This window comes from Phocoena sinus, chromosome 1, assembly GCF_008692025.1.
Source record: "Phocoena sinus isolate mPhoSin1 chromosome 1, mPhoSin1.pri, whole genome shotgun sequence".
NCBI lineage: Eukaryota > Metazoa > Chordata > Mammalia > Artiodactyla > Phocoenidae > Phocoena > Phocoena sinus.
This window is the reverse complement of record NC_045763.1, coordinates 82,073,771-82,099,423: the sequence shown is the minus strand read 5'-3', so window position 1 is coordinate 82,099,423 and position 25,653 is coordinate 82,073,771. Positions and strand designations below refer to the sequence as shown.

General features: G+C 38.2%; 1 protein-coding gene across 1 annotated transcript in view; it reads right to left on the bottom strand.

Moving 5' to 3' along the window:
- The window catches only part of BTBD8 (BTB domain containing 8), a 92,213-nt gene that overhangs the window by 65,747 nt on the left and 813 nt on the right, over positions 1-25,653 (bottom strand). The window contains exons 3-5 of the mRNA XM_032614335.1: positions 22,364-22,558; positions 12,739-12,989; positions 5,129-5,246 (exon numbers count right to left, since the gene is read on the bottom strand). Coding sequence (XP_032470226.1) covers positions 5,129-5,246; positions 12,739-12,989; positions 22,364-22,558 — 564 coding nt within the window. The remainder of the gene's footprint in view (positions 1-5,128; positions 5,247-12,738; positions 12,990-22,363; positions 22,559-25,653) is intronic.

The window sequence follows — 25,653 nt, the reverse complement described above, 5'->3', positions numbered from 1 at the left end:
ATATGATATGTCATTAAGTCATGCTATCAAAACAAGAAATTCAAATGGCATCAAACAGGTTTGGGAATAACCCCAAGTGACTCAGGAGACACAAGCTCAATAAAAGGAATGGAAATGTTATAGGTATACTAGGGAATGACATCCTAGCCTTGAGAGTTCTGCCTAACATGTCAGCATGCTCTACAGAGAACAGCTGAAGAGTACATTTAGTCACGTTCAGTAAAGGAGTTTCTACTCTAGGTGACTTGTTTCCTTTTAGGCGCTCAGTACCTTTGGCTTTGGTTCCCCATTGCAACCTCCCTCAAAGGCCCATGGTACCAAAGAATCTCACCTCTTTTCTCTCTATTGTTCCCACATCTAATTTATTATTTTAAACCTTTTAAGTGGACAGGGTTGACCATTTATCATTAATAAAGTAATTAGTATTAAGACGTTCATAACCCACTTTATTGTATGGGAATCTGGAATTTTATTACAATTACTTCATAAAGCTTCTTGGCAATCCTAGTAAGATAGGGAACAGCAAAGTTTTTCTGCAAAGGGCCAGATAGTAAACATCAATATAAATATATTAGGCTTTTCAGGTCCCTGTTGCATATTCTTGTTTTTTTGTTGTAGTTGTTGTTTTATACAAAAAGAAGCCACTGACCGGCTTTGGGTTGGGTCATAGTTTGCCAACCTCCACTCTAAGATAAGGTAGAAAAAGCAACAATATGCCTCCCTCCCAGATATCTAATATATACTTATAGAAACTAATATTTACTGAATGCTTCCGATGTGCCACAGAACCATGCTAAGTGCTTTATGTACATTATCGGATTCAATCCTCACAGCCATCCTATGCTACAATTACTATCATTATTTCTTTTACAGATAAAGAATTTGAGACTTGGAGAGATTAAGTAACTTCTCAATAATTATTAAATGGTACAATCAGAATCTAAACCCAGAAAGACTGACTTCTGAATTACTAAACTGTATACTTCTGAAAAAGTTTTCAGCTGATGGACTCAAGAATATATAGCTAATTAGTCATGTGGCACAGACTAGGACATTGATCTCCTGACTCAGTGCTGATTTACTAAATATTCAGAGAAATCTACATTTTAAAGGGAGATTTGACAGCATTTTAACCCCATGAATGAATGTCTGATGTTACAATATCAGGCGCTGAAAAAAAAAAGGTATTCTGGAAGGGATATAGGATCTTAAGTGCTACAAAGCTAAAATTAGGAATCACTGCCCTGCTTTTTCAATAAAGCAGCAAAAAAGAATCTTTTTTTTTTTTTTGCGGTACGCGGGCCTCTCCCGTTGCGGAGCACAGGCTCCGGACGTGCAGGCTCAGTGGCCATGGCTCACGGGCCCAGCTGCTCCGCGGCATGTGAGATCCTCCCAGACCGGGCACAAACCCGTGTCCCCTGCATCGGCAGGCGGGCTCTCAACCACTGCGCCACCAGAGAAGCCCAAGAGAATCTTAATTATGGAATACTGAAGTGCAACAAATAAATTAGTTTAAAAATATAGCAGATTCAATTTCACTCAGAAAACATTAGAATAATAATTAACACTATGAAATGGGAGATCAGCAGTGGAGTGGATAAGGTAGGTACTTAGAGGTAGGCTAAAGATGACAGGAGGAAATAAAAATAGAGAGAAATGCCTAATATACAGATGGTATTCATCTGGTGATTGACAGCAATTCAGGAAAGAACGTAATGTTACAGAGATCCACAACAGGATTGTAGTACTCCAGGACGCAATACTCAGAAAAGTAGTAACATAATTAACAAATGGGATCCATGAACTCTAATGGGTCCTTTTATTATAACCTCTCTTCCGCCAAATAAAAAGAGCTCTCTTTGTTTCTCCTTTGAGAAGAAGTATTGGAGATAAGCAAGGACAAAGATGTGGGAAGGGTGGAGAAGTTATGCTTTGGAGAGGGAAAGGCCTGTGTAGAGACAGAACAGTGTAGTAAATGTGACTTTCCTGGAGGTCCACTGCTATCCCTTTCCTCCTTGGATTGGGGGGAAATGCAAGTGATTCAAATCACCTTTCTCTCCTTGTCGCACGTAAGTAAAGGACATACAGACTGTTGCTACCATCTACACAAAATCTCGTATCAAAGGCCTATTACCTGGATGATGATAGCAAACACTTATATGGTACTTACAATGCTAGGCACTGTTCAAAGTACTTAAATGCTTTTAGTAATTTAATACTCATAATAACCCTATAAGATGAGTATTATTATAATCTCCATCATTGATGAGGATGCTGAAACACAGAATGGTTAAATGACTTCTCCAAATTCATACAGCTAAAGATGGTAGAGCTGGAATTCAAACCCAGGCAGACAGGCTCCATATGTAGTTCACATACTCTTAACTACTCAGTTATAAATGATTTCTTTGGCTTAGTTGTAGCACCACAAGCAAGTGATTGTCATCAGATTGTCCTGCAGCACATAAAGGGCTCCAGGTATTGGGCTGCAGATCAAGGGAAAGGCTGGACAGAGCAACTAGCAACTGGAGACATAATCTTGGAAGAACTGGGATACCAGGGATGTTTTTGAAGAAGGAGCTTGAGCATAAGAGAAAGACAGTGACTCAATAAAAGAAACTATCTCTTTACCATACCAGTTTGGACATTAAACTAGCAAACTAAACTGTTCTAAAATTTGAGACCTAAATTGAATGTAATTCTGCCCATAAATCCAGGTCTTTGTGAGTACTTGCATTGATCATTAAATATATGAGTACATATAATTAAAGCAGTCATTTTACAAACGGATTTTTAGCCATACCACTAGGATAAATGCTGACATTGATTATCTAGAACAAGAAATAATTCAGAAAGTTCTGTTGCTGGGCTTTAGATTATATTACATGATACAAGCATACATTGGAGATATTGAGGGTTCAGTTCCAGACCACCACAATAAAGCAAGTCACACTAATCTTTTGGTTTCCTAGTGCATATAAAAGTCACATTTACATTATACTGTAGTCTAACAAGTGTGCAACAGCATTATGTATATACCTTAATTTAAAAATATTTTATTGCTAAAAAATGTTACCCATCATCTGAACCTTCAGTGAGTTGTAGTAGTAACATCAAAGATCACTGACCACAGAACACCATAACAATTATTATAATAATGAAAAAGTCTGCAATATTGTGAGAACTACTAAACTCACAGACACAGAGACATGAAGTGAGCCAATGCTTTTGGGAAAAAAATGGTGCTGACAGACTTGCTCAATGCAGAATTGCCACAAACTTACAATTTGTAAAAAACGCAATTATCTGTGAAGTGCCATAAAGGAAAACGAGGTATGCCTGTGTTTTCTGAACTACTGACATAATATTCTTTGAACTGAATAATAAAGTAAATATGTACAAACAAAGAGATGTTTAAGTTTGGAATAGGAAGGTAATCTTGGGATTTAGAATTTGCCATTTTAACTCACATAAGGGCACTAACAACAAAGCAAGAAAACTTAAGCCAGATCTTCCTGAAACACATTCTCAGGAAATTGCCCTTCTAGTTAACATAAATTTATTTTTTATTGCTAGGTGAACAAAATAAGCCAGAAATATGGGCAAGAGCTGTCCTAAAATACAAACCTAATATTCTAGATCCAGCTCTTAAACAGTCCACTGTCAGGCAGTACACAGGGAAAAGCCAAATACAGACACTGTTTGAGGACATACTGCAAATCATCACTGCGTCCTGCTTTCCCTGTATGACAACAATAGCCTTAGGGCTCCATAGGTAGAATTTTGCTAGGATGCCCATATGGTTTCGAGAAAAATCTGGCACAAAATAAAATCAAAGTAAATTAATTCTAAAAATAAAATTGTGCTGTCCCCCTACCCCAACCAAAAAGAAAGGCGTGCGTGTGCACACACACACCACTTGGGAATTTGTATATCCCCAAATATGAGAAATACATATCCATGATATGGAAAATATATGAATAAATCTGTATCACACTCTGTATTTTACTATACATAATGCAGATTTCATAAAAAATAGGAAAATGTGTATATATATTTACAAAACATATGTTCCCAGAAAGAAAAGTTCAAATTCTGAATGGTAGTCTAATGGAAACTGGCAATCCTAGAGTTTAGCAATGTACTACAGTCAGTTAACTGGCAAAACCAGTATGATTTCTGAGAGTACAAACATCACTACTATTTGGCTTGGTGGACTTCTGTAATCTAAACTCACTGCTAATTTCATTAAGGGCTGTGTACCCTTGAACCTACAAGACTGCTTCTTGCATCTGCAAAAATAGTCTGGTTCTTCCTCTTCTGCAGCACCAGAATAACTTAACATTCTATTTTGAAACACAAAGAGATAGGGAGGAGAACTCTGGGTTCCTCAGCTTTCTGGTTCCAATTCTAGTCTGTTATGAGGCCAGCTGTACCTCTTTCCCTTGAGTTCCAAGAAAAAAACCTGTATTTTTATTAACATCTTTTCTTTCTTTAAGCAGATTTTAGTTACTTACCAAAAAAAGAGTCTAACCAAAACAGGCAGCAGGCTTTAATTTAAACTCTAAAAGCCTGGAATGTCTAAGCAACCCAACTCTACAGCAGAAAAATGATTTTTAAAAAGTACACTGAAATATTAAACCTCCTAATCCATGCTATTCAGGAGAATCGGCTATTTTGAATCAAAGACTTTGAGCCAGAATGAATTCAGAGAAAATACATGTCATTCATGTAGAAATAATCATTTTCAATAGCATAATGCCTGTGAAATTAAAAATTGCATTTAATTACATTTTCTGTGACAGTGGCTTTCAAACCTATTTTAGGCAACAGTATATTTTCTTCTAATAAAATCTTCGGTTCATGCCCAATGCACAGCACAGATCTTCTCTAGCTGAGCATGTGCACGTGTCTGGGTAGGGTCACCTGTGCATGTGTGAATGTGCAGATAGAAAATCCTGCCTAATGTCCAAACTCCTCCCCTGTCAGAGACCTCCTGAGGCATCACCATGGAACCCCTGTACCCTGTGTGAATCAGCTTGAAAACCACCGTGCTAGAAAAAGACAGCTACCCTTTTACACTTTACTGTCACAACCAAGACACCAAATTAATCACATGCCTATTTACCTGTGAGCTTTAAAACTTTTTCCATCAACATAAATATCAATATCTGGGCAACACTGTTTCACATAAAGCTTCAATAAATCTTCTCCTAATTCAGATGCAGGTTCCAAGTCATAAATATCTTTAAAAGAGAAAAACAAGACGAAAAAAATAGTTTCTTTAATAGTATATATATTCCAACATTTTGTATTCTAATACTAGCAAAATGTTTTTCCACAGTTATCTCAATTAGCTACTGAAAGAGAGTAACAGTGACTGAAACATTTAAGTGGTAAATTCAAAGTAAAATGAAACTTTAAAATCATCTATCCTTTCTGCTCTGAAATATATATTTCTATTTAAATATAGATACAGATTTAAACATAGGTAATACTGTTACAAAATTATATACCAAAACTGAAGCCACTTCATGAACATCTGACTTAGAAAGTTAGAAAATTTTCCAATTTGATATTCTTTTTCACCACTTAATTTTTTCCTGTTCCTGTTCATGGATTTATGGCTAGGATAATCTGTGAACCAACAGAATTTCAACTAAAATCAATGGGATTTATAGGACACTTACTATGAGTTTAGTACTATACATAGTATGGAGAGGTATAGAAAATAAATACTTTAAGAACTACCTCTACTTCAAAAGATTCACACTTTAGGCAGTGGGAAGTGAAATACAAAACATGTACATATATAAAAAAAGAAAAACACTAAATTGTATACTATAGCTTTGTCAGTTCAGAAATTTTTGTTAGTACACTTGGTGAGGATGGATCACCAGGAACATATTCCCACTAACCAATTTACAAATGTATACATTTATAAACCAGAATGCCAATACTGACTCTACTATCAAAAGAAATCCAGAATCCAACCACTACTCAGTATCTCCACTGCTACCACTGTAAACAGATAAGTTAGGGGGTCCCTGGAGAAAGAGAACCATGAATGGCTTTCTTGACATAAGAGAACCCATTTTGGCCTAAGCCATTTTGTGATCTAGGCCTAGCTGCAATGCTTGCCCTTGAACAGGTCTCAGTAATTAATGATCTTAAGGGAGGGGATGCAGAGACAAGGGCCGAGCAGCCAAGAAACAATGGTGCAGCCTTGGAGCAGGAACAATATCTTTTGAGCCCCTTATAGAACTAAAACTCCCAATAAATGGAAGATGAAGCAATCCTCATTCCAGAGAGAAGGTCATGGTTTGATAGCCTAGAGAACCAGAGAAGCTTATATGGAGACCACCTGAAGTCAGATTAAAGGAGTGCAGGCCCTGCACACACCCTAATCTTATGAGCAACCTCACCCTTGAACCGTTGCTATAAAACTCTCATCAAATCTTCCCAGGTTGGGACACACAGTTTTTGAGGGGCAGGAGCCCGCTGTGTCCCCCTTTGCCTGGCAAAGCAATAAAGCTATTCTTTTCTACTTCACCTAAAACTCTGTCTCCAAGATTTGATTCGGCACTGGTGCACAGAGGCCAAGTTTTTGGCATCACCATCCCAGTTCAAAACAATATGGTTCTCGCCATTTTTTTTAGAGTAAAAGCCAAAGTCTTACAATGGCTTATCAAGCCCCACGTCTGGCTCCTCACTACCTCTTTAATCTCATTGTCTACTGTTTTGCTTATTTCCATACTGAACTCTCTCTCATTCCTCCAAATGGCAAGTTATGTTCCCATGTTAGGATATTTCTACTGCCATTTCTTTTGCCTTGAACACTCATCTCCCAGATATCCACTTGGCTAACTTCCTTACTGGATTCAAATCTTTCTTTAAACATCACCTTTTAATCAAGGCTGACTCTGACCACCCATTTAAAATTGCAACTCCCATCACTAGCACTCCCAATCCTCCTTCCTCTGTCCTATTTTTTCTATGGCATGTCACCTTCTAACTTCTTTACTACATTATTGTCTATCTCCACCCCCACCGTACCTTCTCTAACTGGAATCTAAGCTCCAAAAGAGCTGGAAGTCCACTTTAGTCACTGAAGTATCCCTTAGACCTAGAATAGTCCTAACACATAGATCCTCAATAAATATTTGTTGAATAAATTAATGTATCAAATACTACATAAAAAGATTTTTGAAGAAAAAACATAAAACTCCAACCAGAATAAAGCAGGGGAAGGAGGCAGATCCTACCACTTGCAGATATTCCTATAGAAGACTTAAAGCACATAAATTAGTGGGAGATGTTGAAGGAATAGTCTTCATTTCAATGATTCAAAGATCAGAGTATAATTTTTGACCCAAAGGGAAAATCTAGAAACTTTTCAAAAGAAAACCAAGCTAATTTGATAGATGATGACCTATCTCAACTCCCAATTATGTACTCAAATAGCCTCCTGAACTTGATACATCACAGTGGGGTATAATAAAAATATATATTTGGTCTTTCTCCCCCATTCCTGGCACAGAGCTTAAAACTCTTGAAATTTCCTAAATTATAGGAATGTCTTACTTGAGTTTATACTAATAAGGTGATTCAGGGTAGTGTTCCTAAATAGCTTCAGGATGGGGGCTGGTCACCAGAAAGGACAAATATGTGATTAAAGAGTGGGAACTATCAGTGTTCCCCCCCATATCCAGGGAGGGAAAGGGGGCTATAGATTGAATTATAAAAATTCTTGAATAAGATTCAGGGAGCTACTGGGTTGGTGAACACACTGACTTGTTGGAAATATAACAGGGAAGAACCAAATCTGACTACATATTGGATGTTTCTTTGACTTTAACCCTTGCTTCCCACTGCCTTTGTTCACTAAAAGGATACTGTCTATACATAATGGCCTGCCTCAGGGAACCCTGCCCCTCTGCCTGAATGTTAAACCAAAGTGCCTTTGTTCAGGGAAACATCCGGACCCTGTCCACCGGGTGGATGGCTGCAAGAAAGAAGAAATTAACACATCCCCTCCCTGAGGCTGGCCATCCCAGGGGATATTTGCAAAACTTATGGCCTTTTTACTTTACTTCCTCATCTCCTCCCCGTCTCTGTGCTATAAAAGAAACTGGCATCCAAACCCCGATAAGATGGTTATTTTGAGACTTTAGTATGCCATCTTCCCGGTCTGCCAGCTTTCCAAATAAAGTCATATTCCTTGCCTCAACACCTCGTCTCTGATTTATTGGCCTGTCATGCGGCGAGCCGAGTGAGCTTGGACTTGGTAACAGAAAGATGGCACACCCTGAGAGGGCATGGAATTTATTCTGTACACTGTCCTTGCCCACCCCACCCCATACCTCACCCTATGCATCTTTTCCATTTCGCTGTTCCTAAATTATATCTTTTATGATAAACACATAAACATAAGAGAAATGTCTTCCTGAGTTCTGTGAGTCATTCTGGCAAATTATTGAACCTTGGAGGAGGATGGTCATGGGAACTCCTGAATTTGTAGTCACTGGGCACAAGCCTGGGTAGTAAAAAGTGCCAGAATATGTCACCCCAAAACATGCTACTTTGGCATGAGGATTATTTTGAGCTAAAGGTACTTGAGAAGGAGCAGATGCAGGAAAAGCTATTTACATCCCCCTAACTACCTAAAAATAAAAGTACAAATTTTCCCTTTTGTAAAGGAAATTTCCATTTGTAAAGATATCTCCTTACTATTCTCATCACTTGACTCTTATTTGAGTAACAAGACAATCCTTATTCACCATACATTTTCTCCCCTCATCTTCCCATAACTTGCCTCCATCACCTGGTAGCCCAAAAGTCCTTTCTTTCATTTAGCCTAAAATGATATACAAGCCTCAATCATCCGGCCACCTTCTTGAATCTCCTTTCTTTGTGAAACTCCCGGTACAAAAGAAAGTAATGAAAAACATTTTTCCCCCTTGTGTTAATCTGTCTTACTTCAGTTAAATTCGTAGGCCAGTCACAGAACCTAAGAGGGTAGAAGGAACTCTTTTCTCCCCTACAGTAGCCTAAGCACTCCACTTGTGTTGAAGTGGGGGTAATATTGTAGGACTAAGTCCTTAACCTGTGGGGTCTGTGCTAACTCTGGATAGTTAACTGTCAGAATTGAACTGTTGCATGCCCATTTGGTGCTAGGAGAATTGGTTGGTATGTGGAAAAAACCACACACATTTGGTGTCAGAAGTGGTACCCAGAAAAACAAAAACAAAAACACAATCACAGAAACCCAAAACTGTTCCACAACCTGAAGTCATCATTCCACTCTACCTTAAATTTGCTCTGTTCATACTCCTTAAGCCTGCAAAATAGTACCACCTAAACTCCTTAAAATAGCTTATGAGTAAGGTGACCACATCTTTTGGTTTGCCTGGGGCAGTCCAATTAATGCCTCTTGCCCCAGAATAATTATCAACAGCAATAATAATTTTTCATCTTTCACTCTCAAAAGAATCCTAGTTTGGCATAGACTATAAAGTCATCCTTCATAGAAGGCTTTCATTATCTGGCTTTTGCTTATATATCCAGGTTCATCCCTTACTTTGACCATTCCTGTCCCCTACTCTACCCTACACCCACAACAAACCATTTCTGGTTTTCCAAATTTGCTATGTGCCTGGTTCTCTTTGCCTCCAGCCATGTTGTTTCCTTTGCCTGGAACACTTCTCCCCTAAACTCTTTATGCCTGGTTAACTTCTGCTTTTTCCTTCAGGATTCAATTCAGATATCACTCCCTCCATGTAGCTTTCCCTGAAGGCCTAAGCCTAGGTTACATGTGCCCTATCTGTGTCCTTATCACACTTGGTACGTAACTTACCTGACTGTACCTCCTACTAAACTGCAAAATAGGAACACTATCTGTTTTGTTCACTATCAAATCTTCAAAACTAGCACAAAGTTGATACTCAATGTAATGATTAGAATAGCATTTCAGGAATAAACAGCAAGTGCAAAAGAACAGAAGTGGCAAAATATACTTCCTTAGGAGGAAATGCCAAGTAAGTCAGTAAGAATAGAGCTCAGGGGGTATGAGGGGTTGTGAAGACAGGAGGCAGCAGTGTTCGAGGCAGGAGTCAGTTCCCAACATCTCCTTGCACCACGGGAAAGAAGCTGGGATTTATATTAAGGCTGTGTGAGACTACTGCAGGATTTTAATAAGGGAAGTGCCATGACCACACTTGCAATTGATGGCCGTTGTTCTGTACAGTAGAGATGGAGGGTGGCACAACGAGAGGCCTGGTGACCAGCTGGGGTTCAAATTCTCAAGGAAAATAGCAAATTCCTGAAATAAAGAAATGGCAGGAGGATAAAGAAGAGAAGTATTTAAGAATATTTAGGAGACAAATCAACAGACATGATCATGAATCGAATGAAGGGTAAAAAGTAACTGAGGAGAAAGATGGTAATATAATTCACACTGATACAGTATTTAAGAAAAGAGCAGGTTGAGAAAGCGGATGATTAGGTCAGTTTGACACAAGTTAAATTTTGAGATATTTAAGGTATATTTAGACAGATATGTCTAGTCAATGGTTAGATACAAAGTTAAAAAAAAAAAAAACTGGAGAATACCAATTATTTAAGGGGCAGAAAGAGGAAGTTCCAGTGAAGGAGACTGAGGAGTGACCAAGAGGGAAGGAAAGGAAAAAGTCTCATATGCCCAAATTGTTCCCTAATATGTCAATTGTGTTGGATCAAACTCATGTTTTGAAAACAAGTGTTATAGTAGAATTGGATGTATTTGAAAGTATCTGTTAACTAAAGAGTTTTATTACTGGTGTTTAGTGCAACAACAGTAAAAACAAACTGATTTAAGCTTAGTTAGATTTCTTTTATGTATGTTCACCGTATCTCATTATGGTGAATGAATGAATACATGCATGTATGCCTGTTCTAGGCTTGAGGTAGATCTATTCATATTTTTTAATTATCTCATTTAGTCTCAGTCCTAAGAAGTAAGTGGTTACAGACTGATTTTACAGATGAGGACTCTAAGACTCAGAGAGTGTAAGGGACTTTCCCAAGGCCACATAGTTAGAGCAGTTGGCAGAGCTGGTATTTGATACCCATTTTTCCTGCCTATAGTCTAGAGCTCTGCATGGTCCCACAGCAGCCTATTAAAGTGGCCAAACAAGTTTTGAGTATAAGTGAGTAGAGCTCATTTACCCCTCAACCCCTTGCCTTCATCTACTTTCTCCATCACTCCATGGAAACCTCCGTGTTGACTGGTTTACAAGACACTTGCTTGTCCACATCTTACACTTGCTTGTCCACATCTTATTAACTCCTTTGCAGTATTGCATACTGTCAATGCCACCCTCCTTGAAACTTCCTTTGTCTTCTCTGACACTGTGCTCTTGATTTTTCCCTCTTAGGTGCAAGCTAATCCATGAGAAACACTAGGTCAATGCAAAGAACTGCACCAAGCTGAACTCAGCCCTGTAAGAATACACAAAACATACACAAACACCTAAAACATATACCAGATACCTCAGTTCACCCACACCTACCCATTTCTGGTGTTACAAACTTCTTTCTGATTTCAGATAGCAACTTCTGGGAGACCATTTTCTACGAATATTTTTGTGCTTCTGTATGGTCTGGCCTTTCTGAGCAGAGCACTGACAAATTTGGATAAAGGATGGTTAAACAACAAACATGTCTTAGAAGTCAGAGATAATGTGATGCTCCAGAAAGATTCAGACTACCCTCCCCTCAAAACCATTTCCTTATACTCTAGGGTACGGAAGCTACCTTATCCTAACCAGAGAAGATTTATTTACCTTCCAAAGTAAAGGTGTCTCTCTCTCTGCAGAGGAGGATGGGCAGATCTGCCAGCAGCCTATAAAAGTCTCATAATGTTGGTGTTCCCCTCCTATGGTGCAATCCCACTGCACGTGCAGGACAGGTAACATCAGGTCCTCACCACGTAGCCTCGTGGGGACTGAGGGTTGGGAAGTGGTGCTGAGATGCTCTGTAAGTAACAGTCTGTTCTCTGATCCAGGGGTCTCGAGTTTCCTGTTAGAATATCTACTATATATATATCTATATCCTTGACAACCTCATTCCACCAATTCACAATAATTCACAAGCTGCAACGCTTCTGACACCCACTTATACAAACAAACTAGAGGTGTTTTTCAAGGTCAAATGCCACATTTATTGTAGTACTTACGCATTTCTGAACCATTTACCATGGGTAAAACTATGCTAACCATTTTTATTAGGTTCCTATCTTTTAAAAATGTGCCACGACAAAAGTTTCAGTGATTTTGTGTCATGAGAAAATGTATTGGTGATTTTTGTGTTGCATGGTGTTTTTTAAGGAATGCATATATTGTGTTATAACAGAATTGATTCTATAGTCTGCTAAAGCTTTTATTGGTGTAGATTAGAATAAGGATGACAATATATGGAGGCTTAAAAGGAGAATTATGAATTATGAGTGTATTTTTTAATAATAACCCCATCTCTAATTACTTAGGAAAACTGGGAGTTGACCATATTATTATTTCCATTTACCCATAATTTACTTTCATTTATTTTTATTATATTGACTTTCATTTACTTTTATTTCATTTACTTATAAAAAGTGATCAGTAGAGCTGACTTGTGAAGTACATTTTTCTCTAATTGTATCAGAATATAATTACTTTCATGGCTATAAAATTTTATAAAAATCCATAAAAAATACCTCACCAGTGGAAATTAAATTGTCCTCTTTGTTGTTATCTTCTGGAATGTCCTCTTTATTGTTATCTTCTGGAATTTCATGCTTCATAAAAGAATGATCAGATGACCTTTTACCTACAGATGACCTTCCATCATTGTCAGTACACTTTCCAACACTAAAGTCACATTTCTTTTGTGGTGCTCCACTCTCCACTATCTTTTTCCTGAGAATTTCCTCTTCATAGTTTTTTATGTTTCTGTTTGATGAGTATACAATCCTAAAAGACAAAATGTAAAATAAACGTCAGTGATTCTTAAAAGCTAGTTTTCCAGCATGCTGCTTTCATAGATAACGGCTATATAGTTTTAAAACCTTTCTAATCTGGACTAACTAGAGGAAAGATCAATCTAAAATAACAGAAAGTTTGAAAAGTAATCTATAAAAATTTTAAATGTTAAAAAGGGATATATAATGCCAACAAATTATATAACCTAAATGAAAGGGACAATTCCTAGGAAGGATACACACTAACCAAACTTGATTTAAGAAGAAACAGGGTATCTGAATAGACAAATAACAAGTAAAGAGATTGAATTAGTAATCAAAAACTTCTCACAAAGAAAAATGCAGGACCAGGTGGCTTCACTGTTGAACTCTACCAAATTTAAAGAAGAATTAATGCCAATCCTTCACAAACTTTTCCAAAAGATATAAGACGGAACACTTCCCAATTCATTATGTGAAGCCAGTATTATCCTGACACAAAAGCAGACAAAGACATCACAAGAAGAGAAAACTACAGACCAACATTCCTTACTAATATAGAGAAAAAAAATCTTCAACAAAATCATAGCAAAGTGAATCCAGCAACCTGTAAAAAGAATTATACATCATGACCAACTGGGCTTTATTTCAGGAATTCAAGGGCAGTTAAACAGATGAAAATCAATATTATATACCATATGCTATAGCCTGAATGTTTGTGTCCCCTAAAATCATATGTTGAAAGCCAATTCCCAATGTGATGATATTAGTAGGTGGGGTCTTTGGCAGATGATTAGGTGGAGTCCTCATGAATGGGATTAGTGCCCTTATTAAAAGCAGCTCCAAAGAGATCCCTCACCTTCTTCCACCATGTGAGGGAACAATGAGAAGTCAGCAGTCTGCAACCTAAAATAGGGCCTTCTCCAGAACCCTACCATGCTGGCACTCTGATCTTGGATTTCCAGCATCCAGAACTATGAGAAATAGATTACTGTGGTTTATAAGTCACCCAGTCTGCAGTGTCTTGTTATAGCAGCCCAAATGGACTAAGACACCATATCAATAGGACAAAAACTACATGATCATCTTAGTTGATGCAAAAAAAAAAAAAAAAGCATTTGACAAAATCCAACACCCTATCATAATAAAACACTCAGCAAACCAACAATACAGTAGAGGGAAACATCCTCAACCTGATAAAGAAGATCTATGAAAAACTCACAGCTAACATCAGACTTAACGGTAAAAGACTGAAAGCTTTCTTCCTAAGATCAGTAAGGATGTCTGTCTGCTCTTACCACTTCTATTCAACATTTAACTGGAGATTCTAGCCAGGGCAATTAAGCAAGAAAAAGAAATAAGCTGGATTGGAAAGGAATAAGTAAAGCTATCTTCATTTACAAATGGCAAACGTGTATAGAAAATCCTTGGAAATTCACCCAAAAACTATTTGTTAAACAAGTTCTGCAAGGTTGCAAAGTACAAGATCCATATGCAAAAATCACTAGCAATGAACAATCCAAAATGAAATTAGAAAATAATTCAATTTACAACAGCATCAAGAAAATAAAATACTTAGGAATGTATTTCACAAAAAGTGTAAGACATATCCTGAAAGCTACAAAACAATGCTGAAAGCAATTAAATAAATGGAAACACATTCCAGATGATTTAATATTGTAAAAATGGCAATACTCTCTGAATTAATCTGCAGATTCAGTGCAACAGCTATCAAAATTGAGCTAGTTTTCTGCAGAAATTGACAAGCCAACCCTCAAAGTCAAATAGAAATGCCAGAATAGCCAAAACAATCCTTACACAGAACCAAGTTGTAAGATTCACACTTTCTGAATTCTAAGCTTCCTACAAAGTTATAGCCATCAATACTGTGTGGTACTGGTATAACGATAGACATATAGATCAGTGGAATAGAACTGAGTGTCTAGAACATAGATTTATAGGCTACTGATTTTCAACAGGGGTGTTGTGATATTGTGATTTATAATATGAACTATATATTTGGTCTTTGTCCACTATTCCCAGCACGTAGCTTCTAAAACCCTTCTAATTTCCTATGTAAAAACCACAGAACATCTTTTATTATAGTACTTAAGTTTTGTTCCCAGGTCCTGAAATAGCTCCAGAAGGATAAAGGTGAAATGAATGTCTTTTGTTATTCATAGCAAGCCCCTTTCAACCACACCAGAGTTTACATTAGTGAAGTTGGTGACTTTTTGAAAGCTCCTAAAAATAGGGGCTGGTTGCCTGGAGAACCAACCAAGTGCTTTGAAGGTTGGAACTTTCAGCTCTCCCCTCCACCTCTGGAGAGGGGAGAGGTTGAATTAATCACCAACAGTCAATGATTTAAACAATCATGCCTATGTAATGAAGCCTGCATGAAAACCCTAAAGGATGGGTTTCAGTGAGCCTCTGGGTTGGTGGACACATGGAGGTGCTGGGAGAGTAGTGAACCCAGAGAGGGCTTGGAAGCTCCTTCCCACATCCCTTGCCCTGTGCATCACTTCTATCTGGCTGTTCCTGAATTTTTTCCTTTTATAATAAACCAGTAATATGGTAAGTAAAAAGTTTTCCTAAGTCCTGTGAGCTGCTCTAGCAGATTAATTGAACCTGAGGAAGGGGTCATAGGAATCTACATTTATAGCCAGTTGATCAGAAGCACAGGAAACAACCTGAGGCACAGGTAACAATCTCCAGGTAAATAGTGTCAGAACTGAGTTAAATCTGTAGGACACCCAGCTGGCATCTGGAGAACCTCAGAATTGCTTGGTGTGGGGAAAAACTCCTGCGAATTTGGTGACCACAAATGTTAGAAGTAAAGTACTCAATGAACAGAGTATTAAGAGTAAAGGAGACACACAGGAGGGTGTTTTTCCTTTACAGGTATTCAGACAATCCAATGGGAAAAGAAAAGTCTCTTCAAAAACCAGTGCTGGGGGGGCTTCTCTGGTGGCGCAGTGGTTGAGAGTCCGCCTGCCGATGCGGGGGACACGGGTTCGTGCCTCGGTCTGGGAGGATCCCACGTGCTGCGGAGCGGCTAAGTCCGTGAGCCATGGCCGCCGGGCCTGCACGTCCGGAGCCTGTGCTCCGCAACGGGAGAGGCCACAGCAGTGAGAGGCCCGCGTACTGCAAAAAAACAAACAAAAAAAAGAGTGCTGGGGGGCTTCCCTGGTGGCACAGTGCTTGAGAGTCCACCTGCCGATGCAGGGGACATGGGTTTGTGCCCCGGTCCGGGAAGATGCCACATGCCGCGGAGCGGCTGGGCCCGTGAGCCATGGCTGCTGAGCCTGCGCGTCCGGAGCCTGTGCTCCGCAACGGGAGAGGCCGTAACAGTGAGAGGCCCGCGTACCGCAAAAAACAAAACAACAAAAACAAAACAAAACAGTGCTGGGCCTCTCACCTTCTGAGACGGCCCACACTCTTGTCTGTGGAGTGTGTTCCTCCCAGGGCCACTCTCGCCTTTTGAGACAGACCACATTCTGTATATGGAATGTATCTGTGTATCTCTCTAAATAAATCCACTTCTTACCCATCTAAAAAAAAAAAAAAATGGTACTGGGACAACTAGATATCCAAATGTGAAAGAACAATGTTGGACCCTAGCCTCACACTATATACAGAAATTAACTCAAAATAGGTCAAAGCTCTAAATGTAAGAACTAAAAAGGTAGACACAGGATAAGTAATTGTGACCTCGGATTAGGCAATGGTTTCTTAGATATGACACTAAAAGCACAAGTTATAGAAGAAAAAATAAAATGGAAGTCATAGAGATTAAAAACTTTTGTGTTTTCAAGGATACCATCAAGAAAGTTAAAAGATGACCCACAAAATGGGAGAAATGTTTGCAAATCATATATCTGATAAGAGACTCATATCTAGAATACATAAAGAATTTCCAGAGGCTTCCCTGGTGGCGCAGTGGTTGAGAATCTGCCTGCCAATGCAGGGGACACGGGTTCGAGCCCTGGTTTGGAAAGATCCCACATGCCGCAGAGCAACTAAGTCGGTGCGCCACAACTACTGAGCCTGCGCGTCTGTAGCCTGTGCTCCGCAACGAGAGGCCGCAACAGTGAGAGGGCCACGCACCGCGTTGAAGAGTGGCCCCCGCTTGCTGCAACTAGAGAAAGCCCTCGCACAGAAACGAAGACCCAACACACCCAAAAGTAAATAAATAAATTTATTTAAAAAAAAAAAAATTTACAAAACTCAATAGTGTAAAGACAAATAACCCTATTTCAAACTGGGTAAAGAATGCGAACAGATAGTTCTCCGAAGAAGATATACAAACAACCAATATGCACATGAAAAGATATTCGACATCACTGTCCATCAGAAGAATGCAAATCAAAACCACAATGAGTTACTGCTTCACACCCACTAGGGTACCTATAATCAAAAAGACATAATAACAAGTGTTGTCAAGAACACAGAGAAACTGGAATCCTCATACATGCTGGTAGGAATGTAAAATGGTGTAGCCAGTTTGGAAGAGTCTGGCAGTTCCTCAAAACGTTTAACATATGACCCAGCAATTCGACTCCTAGGTACATAACACAAGAGAATTGAAAGCATATGTTCACACAAAAACTTGTACATGAATGTTTGTAGTAGAATTATTTATAACTGCCAGAAGGTCAGAACAACTGAAATGTATATCAACTGATGAATGCATAAACACAATTTATATCCATATGTACAGAAAAGAGTTAACACAGGTGGGACTGCTATCTTTTGAAAGACTTGATTGTAAGAGCTGTCCGTGGCTGGTATCTGGGAACATTATTTCAACAGTGTTCCTAGCATTCTCTAAATGACAAGGGTGGCTCAGCTGTTGTTAGCTTGTGCATTGTTTATACAAATAATATGCTTTAAGGTGAACACATGCTTTCCTTCTAGGAGTCTGGAATACGGGTACACATCAGGCAGGAGACCAACTCCCGGTAAAAACTCTGGGCATTGAACCTGTAATGAGCCCCCCTGGTTGGCAACATTACAGAGTTGCTGTCATAACTCATTGTAGGAAAATTAAACAAGGCCTGTGTGGCTCCACTGGGAGAGGACCCTTGGAAGCTTGTGTCCTGTTTCCCGTGGATTTCACCCCCATGTACCTTTTCCCTTTGTTTCCTTTGTAATAAATCAGAGGCTAGAGTATAACTATATGCTGAGTCTTATGAGTCCTCCTAGTGAATCATCAAACCTGGGAATGGTCTTGGCAACCCTTGATCCATCACACAATGAAATATTCAGCCATAAAAAGGAACGAAGTATTGATAAACAACACAACATGGATGAACCTTGAAAACATCACACCCAGTTTAAAAACCCACACATAAAAGGCCATATACTATAAAAATCCATTTACATGAAATGCCCAGAATAGGCAAAACCATAATGATAGAAAGCAGATTATTGGTTGCCAGGAAGTGGGGGGAGGAGAGAGTGGAAAGTGACTGCTAATGGGTATGGCAATTGCAATTACCAAGAATTAAGTTATTAGAGAAACTGACAATAGTCGATTTCTTTGAGGAATGAAGAGGACTGACCTGGAGGGGTCTATGGATGACTGACCAGTGGTACAGATTGGTAAGATGAGATTCAAAGATAGGGGGTTTAGGAAGAAGGGAGGGAGAAAGGTCTAGAGGCAGTAATGAAGTTCACAAGTGTTTTAAAATGTACCTGGGGGGAGTTCCCTGGTGGCCTACTGGTTAGGATTCTGGGCTTTCACTGCTGTGGCCTAGGTTCAATCCCTGGTTGGGGTACTAAGATCCTGCAAGCCATGTGGCAACAACAAAAAAGCTACCTGGGAATTTAGGTTTATTCAGGTATGGTGAGGCCAACTGATCAGGAGATGATTACCAGTGAATAGATAGTTTACAACTTACAGTTCACAAGAGGAACGGGGAATACCATGCCAGGTAGGGCCACATGGGGATGCAACAGGGTCTATTTAGAGACAAAACAGGGAGGGCAAAGCATAGGCAAAAGTGGTTTTTGTGGGAAGGAATGGGTGGCAAGGTAAGCAGCTGAGCAAGTTTAGGATTAAATAGTTTGGGGGAGAGGGGGCTCTGGGCTATAAAGGTGGTCTTTAGTTGTCTGGTACCTGGCTCTGGGATGATTAGGGAAGAAGAGTGTTGCCTTCTAGAGTATAAGAAACAGACAGAAGAGGTGGGTGTAGGAATGGATTCAGGATTACTTGGTTTGCATATCAAAGGCATGCTCAGGGAATTAGTTAACTCTGGAAGGGGCAGTCTCTCCCCAGTTAGTGAGGCCCCAGATGACAAGTTACATATATATATAGTTAATATTACAAGACACCTATTCCACCCACTTCAGCCCTACTAGTGTAAGGGATGTGGGAGAGAAAATAGCTACCACCTGAGAAAGCTGTAGGGGAAGCGGAATCTTTTATACTGTGCTGCTGTTCTACGTGTTTACTTGATTGACATTTTATACTAGCATTTCCCAGTTATTGATGTTAAATTGAAAATTTAAAGGTCTTCCCTTTTTTCCTTCCTTTACACACACATGTGCACACACACACACACAAACATGCACACACAACTATAATGTGGTAAGTCTTAGGAAATCAAAGATTTTTATTGAATTTTAATCATGATGTCATAAAGCAGGAACTACTTTCCAGTGCCAATCATTTGAGCCATATCTGAAGACACGGTACATAAAAAATTTCTTCGAAGACTGTACTTACTACGCTAACTTAAGTGCATAGCAAAGGACCCTACAATAAGTAGCAATATGGCAGAATACTTCAGAATCTTTATTGGTTATTTAAAGAGAAGGATGGGTGTTGAAGATACTTATAAGGACTGCATTTCATACAATAAAAATTTTAAAATCTATGTTATCAGAATTTTTACTAAAAAATGTTATCTCAATACTCCACATTATAATCCTCTCCTTATGCTTTATATTAACACAGAGAAATTTCAATACAATTTGCCTTTTAAAAAAGGGGGAGGTATATCACAAGCACTTTCTATATGCAAGACACTGATGAGATACCACTGGGAATGCTCACATCGATGAGATGATCTAATCTCAAGGAGCTTACATAACCACAGACATATTTCACTAACCTAACACAAAACAGAATGTGATTGAGTGCTTAAAACAGAGGATTGTGAAGTGCTAGGAAGCACAAAGCCGTTTACTCCAACGTCCTTGTTCTAAATATGAGAAAATTAAGGCTCAAAGAAATCATAAAACAAGGTAATGCACAGCCAGAAGGCATATCTCTGTCTTGTTGCCAAGTCCAGTGCTTCCTCCACTCTACCATACTGTCTCTCATTCAATCTTTTTTTCTAATACTTTTAAAGACAACAAATAAAGGATAACATTAATGTAATTCCTCTTTCTCTAATATATAAAAATTTGACTTTTCCCAAGCATCTTTTTCTAAACATACACTCAATAGCTGGAGAAATGTATAATATCAACGGGCTACTACTATGAATAATACTTATAATGTATTCAGTATTTACTATATCTCAGGTCACTGTGCTAAGTGCTTCATAAGCATCTAATTTAACCCTCACAACAATGCTATGAGGTATGTCCATTTTTCAGGTGAGGAAACTAATGTAAGTGATCAGTCCAAGTTCACTCAGTTAGAAATGGTAGACCTGGCTTGACCACAGAGCCTACTTGACAACAAAGCCACTATACCACCTACTAGAAAAACAAAAGTGTGTATTTTAAAATTGATGGTTGGAACTCAGTGATGAACCTATTATGATCTATACTGGAAAATGATAATGATTTTCTAAATTGCACTTAAAGTATTTGTTTAAATTATAGTATGTCATACTGTTCTTACAAACAGAGGAAGCCAAGGTTACCCACTTTTCTGTTTATGCTTATTGGAGCTTCATATAAGAAACTCTGAAATAATAAAAACAGATCATTCAAGCAACTGTCAGAGCATAAAATGAAGAAAAATACACCAAAGCACACACATATACTTAAAGTTTAATTATCCAAAAAGAATTTTCAACATTAAAGTCAACATGATTTTGATTATAGGCAAAAAGTATGTCAGCAAATAACTAAAAGACTAGCATCTAAAAAATACCTAGGATTCAGGACATAAAAACACAAAAATCCAACTCTGATTTCTCATAAAAGTTAAAATGATAATTGGCACTGGCATTAAGGACAGACATACAGACCGATGGAAAAGAATTTAGAGACCGGAAATAAACCCTAATGTTTATGTGTGTATTAGTCAGCTTGGGCTGCCACAACAAAAATCATAGACTGGTGGCTTAAACAACAGAATTTTATTTCTTACAGTTCTGGAGGCTGGACGTCAAGATCAGATGCCATCATGGTGGGGTTCTGGTGAGAACTCTCTTCGTGGCTTGCAGTCAGTCACCTTCTCACTGTACCCTCACATGGCAGAGAAAGAGAGAGAACGAGCTCTCTGGTGTCTCTTCTTATAAGGGCACTATTCCTATCATGAGGTCCCATCTAAAGCTAATTTACTTCCCAAAGGCACAATCTTCAAAGAGCATCACATTAGGAAGTAACGCTTCAACATACGAATTTTCAAGGGAAACAATTCAGTCCATAGCAATGGGCAACTGATTTTCAACAAGGCTGTACAGACAATCCAATGGAGAAGGAATAGTCTCTCCAAAAATAGTACTGGGACAACTAGATATTCACACACAAAAGAATAAAGTTGGTCCCCTTCCTTACATTATACAACAAAACTAACTCAAAACGGATCACAGACCTAAACGTAAGAGTTAAAAGCATAAACCCAAAAAATTCACAGAAGAAAGTATAAGAATAACTCTGTGACCCTAGAATAGGCAATGGTTTCTTATCTACAATAGCAGGAGTACAAGTGACAAAAGAAAATTAGATAAACTAGGCTACATTAAAAAATCTAAAACTTTTGTGTTATAAATGACACCATCAAGAAAGTGAAGACAACCCACTGATTGGGAGAAAACGTTTGCAGATCATATGTGTGATAAGAGCCTAATATCCAGAATACATAAAGATCTCCTATAACTCAATGATATAAAGACAAATAATCCAATTGAAAAATGGACAAAGGATGTGAATAGACAGTTCTCTAAAGCAGATATATTTCTCCTCTCTCAGGATCAATCTCAAGCAGAAATTAGCCTCTCCTAATACTAAGCCTCAAAGACTCTAATACTAATACTTAGCCTCTACTAACACTAATTACTAAGATAATATGGAATTTAAGTTAGAAGGTTATAAAATAGATATGAAAATACATAAAATAAAAACACACACATATGTTTAAAAAATAAGCAATTACATACTAGATTTAAATATAAGAGAAAAAAAGATGAAGAAAGCACTTACTGTAAAAATATTCTAAATTCTGAAGCTTCAAAGTTCTCCACAGCAACAGGTTCATGATTTGTTAAGTTATTTGTATGTCCAACAGTATGAAAACAGAAATCAGGAACCCTTGCTAAAAGGACTGCTTTGTGTGCTTTGAACAAAGTACAACCTATTGAGAAAGTAACATCTGTATGGACTTCTTCTCTTAGAAGCCTATAAGGAATAAAAAGGAACCATAGTTTAATTAGTTAATTAATTAAACTAATTAATTATACACAGTTAATATATAATATGCCCGTTTTTATAAAATAAGCTTTAAAAATAACACATAGGGCTTCCCTGGTGGCGCAGTGGTTGAGAGTCCGCCTGCCGATGCAGGGGACACGGGTTCGTGCCCCGGTCCGGGAAGATCCCACATGCCGCGGAGCGGCTGGGCCTGTGAGCCATGGCCGCTGAGCCTGCGCGTCCGGAGCCTGTGCTCCGCAACGGGAGAGGCCACAACAGTGAGAGGCCTGCGTACCGAAAAAAATTTTTTAAAAAACACATAAACTAAAAATACAGAGATAACAAAATAAAGTTAGTATGAAAATGAGTTTATTCTCAGTTCATCCAAAGAACATTGTCTAACATTGGTTTAGAAGGCAATTTTCTAAAATTTATAATGAAAACAAAGGTAATTACACTAAAAGAGTAAGACTAATTTTTCAAAAAATATCTTTTCCTTTTAATTCCTTCTACCAATAAAATTTATCTTCTGCTACTTATGTTGATTTTCCTTTATAATGTATGTACTTTAGATTTATTTTGGAAAGAGAACACAAAGTAATGTGATTGTTGACTATTGAATCAATTTTTTAAAATCTTACTAAAACTAAAGCCAAAAAAGTAAACAGTCAACACCACCAGCAAACCACACGCAATAATAGACAATCCAGTCTAGAAACTGGTACGCTGTACTTTGACTACTGTTAAATACCAAGTCTGAAATGCAGGCTTGGCTATCAAGAATGTGACATTTAAGCCCTTTTCCATTGCCCACCCCACAAAATATAGAACTATGCTCTAATCTATTATTAAAACGATGGACTCGAGGAAAGCCCATTCAAATCCCTTTACTAATGTTAGGACATAGTTATGGTAAAGCTCACATGTAAGGTGATATAAGAACAGAAATCAGCATCATAATAGAAACTGTCACAATGTTTTTTTCTGTGTGGTAACTATATATTTCTGCTCTGTAAATGTTAAATAGTATTTCATATAGTATAACATTATCATCAGCAAGTTACGTATTCTCAGAGGACTTCTGTATTGCAGGATATAACTGGCAATCACACTAGTACACTACAGGAGGTCCAAGTATGGATAAAGATATCCATTACAGGGAAAGCTTAGAATGTTGCCACTGACACTCACTCCCCCAAGACCCAGTTAATAGCTCCTTCCTCTGATCCCTCCGTACATACCTCTATCACAGCACTTCTGTCACTGTATCATTATTTTTATAATAATAAAATTATATTATTTTAATATAACTAAAATATATTATATTCAGACAATGAACTCTCCAAAGGCAAAAACTGTACCTTCATTAGACAGCAAGAGCTCAATATCTGCTTTTTTAGATTTGGCTGTATTTTACCCTAAACAAAACAAATGCTTCAGAGCACAAAGCTTTCAGAACCTTGGAAACAATGAGCGAATAGATGCATTTTAGTCAATATTTTAATCAATAAATGATTTCATAAGCGATTGTTAAAGTTATACAAGAATGTATTGGTCTCCCAAACATTAATAAAAACTCAAATTGTACAAATAAATACACCATTTATTCCTCCTTCCCACCCACCTTCTACCCATACCCCACTTCTCCCCAAGTGAATAAACAAGCATTGCAGCTGGTAGCCATACAACTGTCACTAGGGAATCTGCCTTGTTCATAATAGATGCTCATGAGTATTCGTCAAATAAAAAAAAAGTTAATGTTTTTAAAAATGTTAATGTGAAAATATAGTGCTTTTTATTTTATAAAACTACATGTATCAGTTATAAGCATATCTTGTTATCTGTTACAAGTATCAATATCTGACTCGGACCTGCTTAAACATTAAGGAGGGTTTTATTGGCTTATCTCATAATAAACGCTAGAGGAAGGATAGGCTGGAGCAAAGGCTCAGTGGTGTCAAGGCCCAGCTTCTTTCCATCTTATATCTCTGTCACCTACTGTATTCACCTATCTAAAGCATTTTAGACTGCTGATTAAACCCAATTCTCACTAAAAATTTACTGAGCATGTACCATGTATGAAGCACTGGGGACATAAAGGGGACTAAAGCATTGTATCTGCACTCAAGGAGTTTGTAGAAGAGTATGGCTGGGTGAGTATATGAGATTTTTTAGTTGTTAAAAAAAAAAAAACACTTTTTCTTGTAACAGGAACTTGGGACTTCAGGATCCTATCCTTTCATTGCTGCTAGGATGAGGATAAATTGTTCACCTACTATACTTATGACCTCATTTTCTTTATATAAATTAGATGTATTATCTTCTTTAAATTCATGACACTTCAAGGCTCACAATACAGCCAGAATAGAGCCACTGAAGAGGAGTTCCTCATCCTTAGAGATTCATCCTAGAAACAGAACAACTTCACTCTCATTTTTTTTTAATGTTGTACATCAATTCCCCCAGTGGTGGAGACAAGGCAGAATCTCTCATAGACAGGCCCAAATTAAAAGGAAATTTTTTTGCTTTATAAAGTTCAGTTTATAACTGGTGGAGCCTTAAGTGTGGGCAACAGTAAGCACTTTTTAAATGTAAAATGCTGCACAACTGTTATTAATAGTAATTATGTTTACAACTAGTTCAATAGTTCTCAAAGTGTGACCCAGGCCAGCAGCATCACCTGGGACCTTGCTAGAAATGCAAAAATCTCACGCCCCATCCCGGGCCAACTGTATCAGAATTAAGGTCTGGGTCTCAGTAAATCTAAGCTCTCCAGGTGATTCTGATGTACACTAAAGTTCAAGAATCAATGTTTTGGTGGAAATGGAAACTAGCTAGGGAATATTTCTAAGCTTCATTTTCTTTTATAAACTGAGATGACGTTCCTGGATTCACTATAGCCTGAGTTAAGCTTCACAACAACTCTCCATTTGCTAGAGTCCTCATGGGAACTGGGAATTGCTGGGAGTTGCTGAGGGCTGTAGAGTATTCTAGGAGAGGGGAAGCCAGGTTGCGATCAGGAAGTATTTCTACGAAAGCATTTCTGCTAAATCGTTTAAAGAGCGCTCAGAAGAAAGAGACCT